Source organism: Rousettus aegyptiacus, unplaced genomic scaffold (assembly GCF_014176215.1).
Source record: "Rousettus aegyptiacus isolate mRouAeg1 unplaced genomic scaffold, mRouAeg1.p scaffold_m13_p_9, whole genome shotgun sequence".
Classification (NCBI taxonomy): domain Eukaryota; kingdom Metazoa; phylum Chordata; class Mammalia; order Chiroptera; family Pteropodidae; genus Rousettus; species Rousettus aegyptiacus.
The window spans coordinates 37,230,996-37,243,469 of record NW_023416312.1 but is presented as its reverse complement, the minus strand read 5'-3'; the positions used below and the strand labels follow the sequence as shown (position 1 = coordinate 37,243,469).

The window sequence follows — 12,474 nt, the reverse complement described above, 5'->3', positions numbered from 1 at the left end:
CTTCTCACAACAAAATTTGATTGCTGCCCAGCCGGTGGACCTATGTAATCTACCTTCAATGAATCAGCTGTTCCTGAGCCTTCCTAAAGCAACCCCTCCATCTGTCCACTCAGTTTCACCTATCTTCACCTACTTAGTTGCCCCTTCTTTCCTTTATCATGAAACATTCCCACTTTACCAAATCATTTCCACCAGCACAAAAACATACTATAATATTTCCAATTTTAAAAAACCTTTCCTTTGTCCACATTACTCTCCCCTAACTACCATCTCCCAATTTCTCTGTTGCACCTTATAGGAAAACTCCTCCAAAGATTTTTTAATTCACTCTTTCCTCCCACTTCTTTTCCTCTCCTTCCATTCTCTCTTCAAACAACTAATATCAAGTTTTGCTCCCACTACTCCACCAAACTGCCCTTGTCAAGATTACAGTAATTTTCATATTGCAAGATTTATTAGTCACTTTTCACCTCTCAAAAGTATTTGATCACTCTCTTCCCCTTGATACAGATTTTTTTGTTTGTTGGTTGGTTGGTTTTTTGCATTTGACTTCAGGGACACTACTCTCCTACTTCTCTGACTTCTCTTTGTCAATCTCCATTGCTGTTACTCCCTCATTTTACCCGTTTCTACATGTTGCAATGCTTCCAGGGCTAAAACCTTAGGCCTCTTCTCTATTAACTCTTATTCCCTGGGTTCTGTCATATAGTCTCATGCCTTTAAATACTGTTTATTTCAGACAACTTTCGATTTTTTCATCTCTAGTCCTGATTTGTCCTCTGAACTCTTAAACTTAAATAATATCCAATAGCCTACTATATATGTCTATTGGGATGTTTTAGAGGCACCTCAAACTTACCAAATCCGAAACTGAACTTTTTATTTCTACCTGCATCCTCAAATATACTCTTCCTATACCATTTCTTATCTCAGGAAATGACAACTCTATCTTTCCAGTTGCTCAGGCCAGAAGCCTTGGAGGCACTCACTTTCTCTATGTCTCAAGCCTAACTCATTATCAAATCTTATCAGCTCTTCTTTCAAAATGTTCTCCAAATCCAACCACTTCTCACCCCTGTATCCTGGCTCAAGCTTCTGCTTACCTTGCCCGGATTATTGTCGCAGTCTGGTCTCCATGTTTTGTACCTATCCTCCCTACATAGCATCTTCTAGACTCTAAAATCTATAGTCATGGCACTACTGTGCTTAAAACAGTCCAGTGGCTCCCCATCTCAGAGTAAAATCCAAACCCTTAATTGTAGCCTATGAAACCCTACATGTGATATCCCAGTGCCGGAGCCCGCCGGCGGAGATCGAACAGCACCTAAAAGAGGGGGGTGAAGAAAAAAGAAGATAGGAAAGCGCTTTGGGAGGGCATACAGTCACTGCTGCAGCCCCGTCTTGATAAGTTTTTGGATACAATAGCAGAGTATGATAGCAAAGCACAGAGTACAATGGCAAAGCACAATGTACATTACCATAGGAATGCTGACATTTACATAAGTTCCTCTATATCCTTCCCTCAGGGTACAAACATCCTTTTCTAGGCTGTAAAACATTCCACTATCTTAAAAGGGTTTCTTTATGATGCAAGTCTCCCCACTAGGGTCAGTAATGTTTAAGTTAACATCTTGCTTCCTTGAACCATTGTTAAGCAGTCTCAGCAGCTGCTTCATGGCTATCAGCTACGGGACTTCTTCAGTATCTCTTAATAGCTCCCGACATCCCAGTACCTCTTCAACTATGTCTTCTATCACCTAATTCTCCATTCAAGTCATATTGCTCTCCTTGCTGTTTTTCAAATATTCCAGACATGCTCCTGCCCCAGGGCCTTTACACTTGCTGTTCCCTGTGCCTAGAATGCCCTTTCCCCAGATATCCACATGTTTACCCCCTCATTTCTGTCAGGTCTCTGATCAAATGTCACCATAATATAGAATCCTTACTTGAGCACTTTATATAATATAAAACGACCACCACTCTTCCCCAGCATTTTCTACCCTCCTAACCTTTTTTCTTCAAAGTTATCAACACCACTTGATATATTATAAATGTCTTTGTAATTTACTACTTGTCTCCCCCTTTAGGATGCCAGCTTCATGAGGACAGGGACTTTTTGTTTATTACCAGATCTCAGAAGTTTACAACAGACCTGACACACAGTAAGTACTCAATAAATATTTGTTAGATAAATAAATTGTCAAAGTTATCCCAGATTTCCTCCACCATTAACTTTAGCCTTACTCCTAACATTCCCTCCTTAAGGCAAGTAGGTGTCATTTCAGAGTAAATTAAGGCACAGGAAATTTTTGTGAAAGGCTGCAGAAGAGTCAGAAGTCAGATTGGACCCCAAAGGAATTGAAAGAGCCTTGGAATAAATGGAAAAATCTAGAAGAAAATATTAGACTCATAAAATATTTTTAGGGAAAGGGATACTATTATGATCTATTTATCATTTGGTTGTCTCCTCCCATTACGATGTCAGCCCCATATGTACTTTTTATCTTCCTTACTTTATCCCAGTGCTTAGAAAAGTATTTGGCATATAGTGAATGCTGAGTCACTAGAGGAGGATGAATGACCCTAGATTCATAACCGGTGTGGGCAGAAGAGAAACTAGAGGGAAAGAGCCCAGAGGCAAGATAGCAATTTTGAGGCTATTTTGGTGGTCCCAAAAGAAGTAGTGAATTGGTGAGCCTGTGAGCTTTTTGACTTTATACCTAGAGCTCAGGTTTCAGCAAGATTAGTTGACATCTGAGATACTAGTTTCTGCAGTAAATCTCACCTGTCCTGCTTTATATTCAAATCTCCAACTCATTTATTGAGTTCTACTTCAAAGGCTTTTCCACTGTTGGGGGTTAGTGTTTTTTCCATGGTATCCTAGGGAAGTAAATAGGTGTGCTTTGCCTATATAGATCTCACTAGCTAGAGATATAGCCTCAAGAAACCTATGGCCAAAGGTCAGCCATGATGTGATGGATGATGACTATTTAAAAAGTCATAGAGCCTTTGTGACATCACTCCTGCTCTAGAGGTAGCTTGAAAAATCACAGCAGAGGGCAGCTGGGACCTAACTTCATCCAAGTCACCAAGACCTCCTCCACCTTGCTGCTGGGGAGAGCTCATCAGAAACAGACTGCATTTTAAGCTTATTTCAGTCTCTGCTTATCAGTCATCTTGAACCAACTTCCAACAAATTTCTTCTGAAGACAAACTTGCTAGAAAGCACTTCATTCATCTTTTAGAGACAGCTTACTTGAATCATGCAGTGTATAAGGGATATCAGTGAAGAGGTCTGGCAAGACTGCATCACCCTCTTCCTACAGACTGGGATGTGCTGTGATGCAGCAATTATCACTAACTCACCACCCTGGTTGTTAGCTTCTTATCCTGAAGGCAACTTTTTCCAGTTGACCCAGGAAGAAATTCAGATCTTGCTGGCGAAAGAGGGGAGAGAAAAGTTCTTTCTTCAGGGAGTCACCCTTGCAGGGACTAAATGCTTGTTGATCCGGGACGACCTATACACTGAAGGTAATAACACCATGGACCTCCGCACCAAAGGCCAGAGTCGGGGCAGCCAGGCAGTGACAGTAGTTCAGATTGAGTCTGTATACCTTGTGGTGATGGGACAAAAAGGAACAGAAGGAGGGCCTCTCAATCTCAAGGCTTTTGAGATGGCAGGTTACATCAGAGAGACCATTCATCAGCACATGCCCATTTCTAACTAAATAAAAAGGAAATGGTGTTTCACGTGAGTTCAGTGTTATTTGTTTCTCCTGCTGAATTAACATGGTCTTGAGGAAAAAGGAAAGGGAGACCCCAGATGGGGTTTGGATGTGCGTGTGTGTATATGTACGTGTATGTATATGTATTTATGTGTGTGTATGTGTTTGTGTATTGAGGGATCAGGCATCTGGGTTTCTGGGTCTCTTTTATACCTAGAACACCATCCCTCCCTTCTCAGCACCTAGAGAAAAGAGTAATAAACAAGAAACTAGAAAATTTTGATTTTAACGTCAACTTTTTCCTGAGTTACTATATCTTTTTCTCTCTGAGCCTCAGTTTCCTTATCTGTACAATGAGGAGTGTGCTATGTCTCTAAGGGCCCTTTGAGCTCTGGAAATTTAAAATTTTGTAACATCACCACATCCTTCAAGGTTCAATTCAAGTACTTCCTCCTCAAGGAAGCTTTCTCTGCCTGCCTCAATATTGTGGGCTATCCCTGATTTGAACTCCCAGAACATTAACAATCTGGGTCACTTTTTTGGTCCTTAATCATATTTTGCCCAACATTTCTTGGATGACTTTTCTGTGTTCTTATTTAACTTTTCACACACATGTTTATTTTGTTTCCTAACTTGATCATAATCTAAGGGGCAGATGGTCTAGCAAGACTGCATCACCCTCTTCCTATTTTCTACTTCTGTATTTCCCTCCTGGGATAACCCAGCATGGGGCTCCACCAGGGGAGTTAGTTATATGCATAAAATTGCTTATCAGAAAAACAGATTTTCCTAGGTGGGGATTTTGCTGGGTGTGGGTGATCCAGGGTGCTTGTAGCTAGATTTTCCTTTTCAATTTGTAGCTCACCTTTGAACCACTTATCTCATCACTGTTGTCACCATCAGGGAAAGCACTGGTGGGAATGATTTAAGAAAGGAGGTAAAAAATTCCAAACATTTGATCTGGCTTGTTGCTAACAGCTCTGGGCAAATTGGGATGAGAGAAGGCAGGAATGAGAAAGATGAAGTTTAGTAAAAAACCATAGTGCTTATTTGGCCCTGCTGTCACTAGTCCCTTGAAACAGCAATTATGGAGACCCCTCTTCTGCGTTAATTACAAGGAGCCACCTCTACCCCTCCCAACACACACCCTCAAGAGCTTGTAAAGGTCAGTGTTTCAACATGGAGGTTGTCAAAATCTCTACAGCAGTGCTCTTAAGTACAAATATAATGTCAGTCACATATGTAATTTAAAATTTCTTAGTAGCAACATTAAAAAATTAAACAAGTGAACTTAATTTTAAGAATATATATTATTAAGCCCATACATCCAAAATATTATTATTTAAACTTGTAATCAATACAAATACTATTGATGAGATATTTTACATGCTTTTATGACAAAACTCCAATTCAGACATCAGCCATCTCAATTCAGACAAACCTCATTTCAGATGCTCAATAGTTAGAAATGTATCTAGTGGCTACTGTATTGTGCAGTGTGAGCCTAGAGATTCCAATGTTTGAAACTCCTTTGCAACATTCCCACCAATTCTTCCATCTATCCATCCAACCAACACACTTCATGCCAGGCATTGGCTAAGTAATTAATGAAAATGTGGTGGGGAGAGAGAAAAAAAAGAGGCTTTTTAGATAAAATTCTAGTGGGAACAAGCGAAAAGATAAGTTATACTTCAATGAAGTAAGTGCTATAAAAATTTTGTGTTTTCAAATATGTACTGAGCCCTCACTATGTGTCAGGCACTGTTCTAGATACAGGAGTGGACAAAATACACACACAAAAAACATTGTTCACGGAGCTTATATTCTAATGCAAAGAAACAGATAATACATGTCAAGAGATGAAAAGTATCATGAAGACAAAAAAGACAGTATAAAGAGAGAGAAAGTAGTAGGAGACACTATTTTAAATAGGGATGTCAGGAGCAGCCTCCCTGGAGAGATGATATCTGTGAAGAAGGCTCATGAGGTGAGGGAGTGAGCCATGTCAAGAACTAGGGGATGTGTTGTAGACAGAGAGAAGAGGCATTCAAAGGCCCTGAGGCAGAAATGTGCCTGGTTGGTCTATTAAGGAACTATCAGGTCAATGTGATTGTAGCCTCTAGGGACAACATCCCCTCTCTCTTTCCATCTGCAGCATCCCCAAGTGTGATGACGAAGGTGTCTCACAGGGAGGAGCAGCAAAGCAGAGCAAAGGCTCTCATCACCTTCCTTCTGGGCCTTGCCTTTCTAATGAAATCACCTTAACTGTTTTTTTTGGCAGCCACATCATACTTCTGACTCACATTGAGCTAGTTAACTAAACCCCCTAAGGATTTTTAATCCCAGCTGCTGTTAAGAAAAGAGTTTGAAATAGTGTCAGGGCAATAAGCCGGGGGAAAATTACATGTGAAAGTGGCTTCGCTAGAGCCTTCATCTTGGACAGAGACTCACTGCAGCATGATACACATCCCTGAAGGGAAAGAGAAGGAAGTGAAATGAACGATGATGAAGGCAAATTCTTAAGATAATTGAGCCTTCTACATTATTCTTTGCAACCTGGATCTACCACGGAGGTCAAATGGCTTTGCCAGTTAGAGAGGCCCTGCCAAATTCTTCATTTGAAAACAAGTCAAAGTACCCAGATGTCCCATTGAACAAAAAACTCCATCGGGCCTATGGCTGACCAAGGCCTCAGGTGGTAAACTGGGAAGGAGAAGGAAGCCCAGGTGGTAACCACTAAGTAGACTTCTTCCCCTTTACAGCTAGAAAGAAGCACTGGACCAAACCATGACCCCAGCCTATTATGGTGAAATCTTTCCCTGGATACTGAAAATGCCTTGCATAAAAATAAGCTAGAACTAAATGCGAAGAGAAATTCATTCTGCCTGTTCTATTCCCAGAAGGCATCAGGGGGAGGTCATCATGGGAGGACTGTAGGTCACAACAGGGAAGTTTGAGCCTTGTTAGGACCCATCTCTTTTTCATCCCCACTGTGTGCCTCTGGTGTTTTGGGATCTCACCGTGGGATTTGGAGCTAGCTTTAACCTTCCTCTGCAGCCTTGGTGTCCACATTTCCTCTCTTGTACCCTGCAGTCAGCCACACTAAAAACTCATTTTCAGGAGATGTTTCACAATTTCCCCCACGGTGTTCTCAGAATTCACTACCACCTGCCCTCTCCCTCCCATTCTTTAACAATCTCAAGCCCATACTCATTTTTCTTAGCCCAGCCACCAGGCCCATTTCTATAAGGATATTCTTTTATTTCCAAAGTTTGGAGGTGTTCCCTCATGCCTTGGAATCCCCACCTCTTTTTTTGCACCTCTCTCATGACACTTAATTCTTTCAACTTTCAGTTGTTACTGCACATGTACATATCTTCTCTCCCTTATTAGTTACCTAAGAGATGACTATTTGGCTGTAATCCACATCAGTAGGTTTTTGTGCCAGGAAGTTCTTATGAACATACAACTTGCAGGATAATTAAATGAATGACAAACATAACCAATTAATGGATAAATAAATAAGTTTCTAGTCAAGGCCCTTCCTTGGTTTTTCACAGTTTAAATTACTGGAGGATGATGATTGTTCTTTGTTCCTCATCTTCCCCACTCCCCAACAGTAGTCACCAATTCCCTTGCCTCTAGGCAGCAAAGCTTCACATTCTGGAAAGTCTAGCTCTGGCTTTGACTTTATTTGAGTATTATGTTCCTTGCATAGGGTGAGCTCCATGCCAAGTGAATGGTAGACACAATTAATGGTATAGGAATCAAGTGAAAAACTCCCTTTGTGTGCTGTCCTTGCTCATTATTGCATGGAATGTGCATACTCTCTGCAGTATATTCTATGCTCTACATGCAATATATTCTTTTATTCGTATGTTTATTTATTTTTCATGGAAGATTATTTATAAAGGTATTTACATTGGGATGAAAAGGCTTGAATTCTGAGAATCTGAATCCCAGCCCTGAGCTTTCACTTATTAGGTACACAATCCTGAGCTAATCACTTACTTCTGTGGGCCTTCGGTTCTTCACCTAGAAAATTGAGATGTTGATACCTGCAGGGTTGGTATGGAAATCAAATTTTAAAAAATGAGCACAAAGTGTTTTGGAAAGTATGAAGTGCTTTAGATATCAGGTCAACCATCAGAGCAGGCATAAGGGTTCAGTTAGAGCCATCTGTCTCAGGCAGGTACTTGGAAATGTGTTGGGACACAGGCTGAGCTACTATGCTGACAACAGAGTCTGGAAAGTGAGTTTAAAGTTCCAGTTATATCAGAGGCTTTAACTTATTTTGAGGTGGCCAGGGATCAGGGTCAGAAAATAAGAATAAGTGTCACCTCTTGTGTAGAGGGTGGAGGCAGTTCTTAGGAACAGCAGCACGCAACCTCATTCTTGAATCCTAGAGGGGAACAGAGTGACTGTTTCCTAATGATAAAGCACAGAGTGCTTTACAAGTATATGAAAGTCTTCTGTCATTCATTATTCAACAAATATTTATTGAGTGTCTACTATGTACTCACTGTGAACAGATAAATGATAATACAATGTGCTAAGTGGTATTCAAGAGTATATTCATGTATTCTTTAATTCATTTAAATATTTACTGAGTACCACCATGTTTCAAGCATTGTTCTAGGTACTGACAACACAACAGGGAACAAAATAGAGAAAATATTCTATTCTCATAGAGCTTACACTTTAGTCTGGGAGACAGATAATACACAAAATTAAATAAAATACAAAGCGAACCAGATGATGATAAGTGCCAAGACAGAAAAGCATGGTTGTGTTTCGGTGAGGACAATTTTCCTGCTTCATAGCCAATACCTTCTCATTGTGTCCTCACATGATGAAGAGCCTATGTAGCTCCATGGGATCTCTTTTTGAAGAGCACTAATCCCGTTCATGAGGGCTCCACATTCATGCCTAATCATCTCCAAAAGGCCTCACCTACTAATACCATCACCTGTCAAGGTTAGGATTTTAGCATATGAATTCCAACATTATGAATTTCAACATTCATACATCAGGTACCTTACCCAAAGGCAACATCAAATAAAAGACCTGAAAGAGGTAAAGAAGTAAGTCTGCTAATATCTGGAGAAAGAGTATTTCAGGCAAAGGCAAGGGCTATGAGATGGAAGCAGAATTGGTATGTTTGAAGCTGGAGTGAAGGCAAGGAATGAGAAAGGAGGGGAGGTGCCTAGTAGGAGATGATATCAGAAAAAAGTTATGTGGACTAAATCTTATAAAGTCTTTTAGGAGTTTAGCTTTTACGCCAAATTAGAGGGGGAGCTTTCAGAGAATTTTCAGCGGACAAGTGATATTATCTGACTTGTGTTTTAATGAGATCACTCTGGCTGCTATGTTGAGAATAGACTGAAGGAGGGCAAAGGAGAAAGCACGGAGACTAGTCAGAGGTTTAGTACAATGATCCAGGTAAAAGTGGCGCAAAGTAGGGTGCTCGTAGGGGTGATGGAAATAAGCAGTCAGATTCTGAATGTGTTTTGGAAGTATAAAACAAACAGAATTTGATGATGATTTGATTATGGGATGTGAGAGAAAGAATATTCCATGATAACACCAATGTTTTAGGCCCGAACAATAGGAAGAATTTTCTATTTTGATGAAATTAACAAGACAGCAGGAGAAAGTTTGTGGTGAGGAGGGTGTGGGGAATCATTGTTGATGAACTCATTTTGGTCATGTTGTTGGAGAGGCCTATTAGGTATCCAAGTGGAATTGTTAAATTTTAAATAAGCAGTTGGTTAAATGAGTCTGATATATAAATCTGGCATCAAGGAGAAAGATTTGGATTGGAGATATCAATTTGGAATTTCTTCAGAATTTACTTGATATTTAAAGCCACAAAAATAGATGAGATCACCAAGGACATGAGTGTACAAAGAGAGGCCACATGGTTGGTCTGTGGCAGGATTGGGATCAGTGGTATACTGATAAACATTTAGCAGATGGTTTCGTGATGGGGAAAAAAGCCCTAATATGTAGCATTTGTCAGTTTCCATGATATAAATTCTCCCATCATGGCCAATTTTAGCTTACCAAGGTGATGTCAACTAGTCACAAAATTCCTGAAAATTTAACAAGGAGCTGTTACTAGCTGATACAGGTCAGCTTGGCTGGAATATAATCTGGATTCCAGTCATGGGGCCCTTCCACTGAGTCCTAATCTTCTTGGTACTTGGTAAAAATTAGAGATACACAGAAAATGAGGTTAGTGGCAGTCCCTGAATCTTGAGTCCTTTTGGAGTTGCCCTACTGCTACTTACCAGAAAGATGGTACAGTGTCACCCTCACAAGAAAACTTTATTGTTTACAAACCTCTCCAGTATCTTTGATTTTCCACAGTGCCTTTTTAAAATAAAATCATTCTCTTTCAAAAACTTGGTTGGTAAAATGCCAGTCTCAGTCCTAGAGGTGATGGCATATTAACCTATTAGTCTTAATTAATATGACTTAGTGCATCACATTACCTCTAGTCAGTTACTCTGCTGAATTCAGGGTTCTAAGGGAATGAGATCCAGGAAAAACAAATTTCGATTGGATGTGGGGGCAATGTAAAGAAATGGGAGATAGAAGTGATTACATCTGCCTTTATATGATTTCATTATTCCTTCTCTAGAAATGGCACCACCATCTCCCCAGATGAATAGGCAGATACTTGGAAGCCAACTTTAATGCCTCCTTCTCCTGTAAATCCATGTTCACACATAGTCAGTTACTGAGTCCTATAAATTGTACTTCAAAAATACCTCTGGAATCTGTCAACTTTCTCTCCATTACCTCTGGTACCACAATAATCTAAGCTATGTTCATTTCTTACCTATAATTTAGCCTACTAGCTAGTTTCTCTTCCTCAGGCTGCCTACCACCCACTTTGTGGATGAGTATCACCACAAAGAAGCTACAATGATGTTTTCAAAATACAAATCTGATGGCACTCTTCTGCTTAAAACACTCCTGTGGCTTCTGGTTGCTTTTAGGATAACAACAGAAAAACCCTTCAGAGCTTACAAAGCCTTGCAAGATCAGGTCCTACCTACCTCTTGAACTTCACTTTGTATTATATTCCTTCCCTCTACACTACAGCTATAACCAAATCTATCAAGCTCTTTCTTACCTAGGGATGTTTTCACATATGTTTCCCTCTGCCTAGACCCCTCCTTCTCTCCTTAATTCTGTCTCCCAGTGTCTCCTGATAATACCTTCTTATTCTTAGGATCTCATCTGAAGTTTTTTTTCCATAGAAAGTCCTTCAAGAATGCACATAGCTAGGTTAAGTCCACTCAGCATATACTTCTAAGCACCCTGCATTTGTTCTTCAGACATTCAGAGAACATTTGTATTGTCCGCCTTCCCTATCAGGCTGTTAGCATCAGAAGAATTGAAAGTAATCTGTCTTTTTCACTGTTCCACTTTCCCTATATCACATAATAGGTGATCGATAAATATTTTGGGGGCTTCTGGTCAAAATGGCATAGTAGGTAGATGCCATGCTTGCCTCCTCTCTTGAACACATCAAAATTACAACTGAACTATAGGACAACCATCATTGGCAATCAACTGACATCTGGCTGAAAAGAAGTCCTACAACATACGTGAGTGGCCAGCTTGAGACTGGTAGGAGGGGGTGGAGATATAAAACAGGTTGGTCTCAAAACCACATGCGGCAGTTGAGAATGAGGAGAGATATCTTGGCTTCAGAGATTCCCCCCCCCAGAGGAATGAGGGGTCCCAGTTCCATACTAAGCTCCCCAGACCAAGGTTCCAGTTCCAGGAAGAGAAGTTCCCACACCCTCTGGCTGTGAAAACCAGTGGAGATTGTGGCTGAGTGAGATACAGGGGAGCTGGAGGCACTGACATTCCTCTTAAGGGGCCTGTGCACAAAATTACTAAGTGACAGACTCACTTGCTATTAGCCCTAAAACTTGGATAAAAGCTCAAAAGTTGCCTGGAACATATGAGGAGTAATCGAGTTGTCTGTCTTCAGGGTGAGGGCTGGAGGGGCAGCTTTCTCCGGGACAGAAGTGCTGGCAAAATCCATTTCCTTTGCTGAGCCCTCCATTCCAGTGTGTGTGAGGGCTCAGGCAGCAACAATACCTAAATCTCCATCAACCTGGCTAACACATATTGCTCTGCCCAGGTGATTCCCTGAGACCCCACCCTCCCAAATTGCAAGCACACCCAAGCTCCCACAAGTGTTTTATTTTTTTTCGTACAAATGGCCTCTGTTGTCTCACACAACAGACTTTCCTAAAATCTCTCAAAGATTCACAAAACCCAAACAAGTAGCATCTGCCTTCAGCACGGCCTGTACCTCTTGCTGAACAGCCCAAAGCCTGGCACTAGCAGCAGCTAGCCTTAGTTCCTGGCTTGGAACTCTCAAGGCAACTCTAAGCCCAGAACAGGTGGCAGCCATCTACGGGTTGCTTGATGACGCTTGCCAGGTGGCCCTGGGAAGTGTATAGGCTACACTTGAACTTGGCTTGTGGCTGGGTACCCCTCAGGAAGCCCCAGCCTGCATGCCCAATGGCTGGCTTCAGTCTGAGCCAGTGGACCACCCAAGGTTGCATCTGAGAAAGACAAATCCAAAGGGCAGACTGAGCAGGCACCAGAGACTGGCAAATGTGAAATACTGCTCTGTAGGTTCAGCCCCTCACTGGCTGGTACTCACACACAATCAGCACAAAGATTAATCCCTCTCACTGACATGCAAGTGACAACC

The 12,474-nt window shown here is 41.1% G+C and overlaps 1 protein-coding gene across 1 annotated transcript; it reads left to right on the top strand.

The window, feature by feature from the left end:
* The first annotated feature begins 3,263 nt into the window (after positions 1-3,263).
* LOC107499322 (profilin-1-like) lies at positions 3,264-3,728 on the top strand. The gene has a single exon (XM_016123392.2). It carries the CDS (start codon positions 3,264-3,266, stop codon positions 3,726-3,728), a length of 465 nt encoding a protein of 154 aa, XP_015978878.2.
* Positions 3,729-12,474: the final 8,746 nt, after the last annotated feature.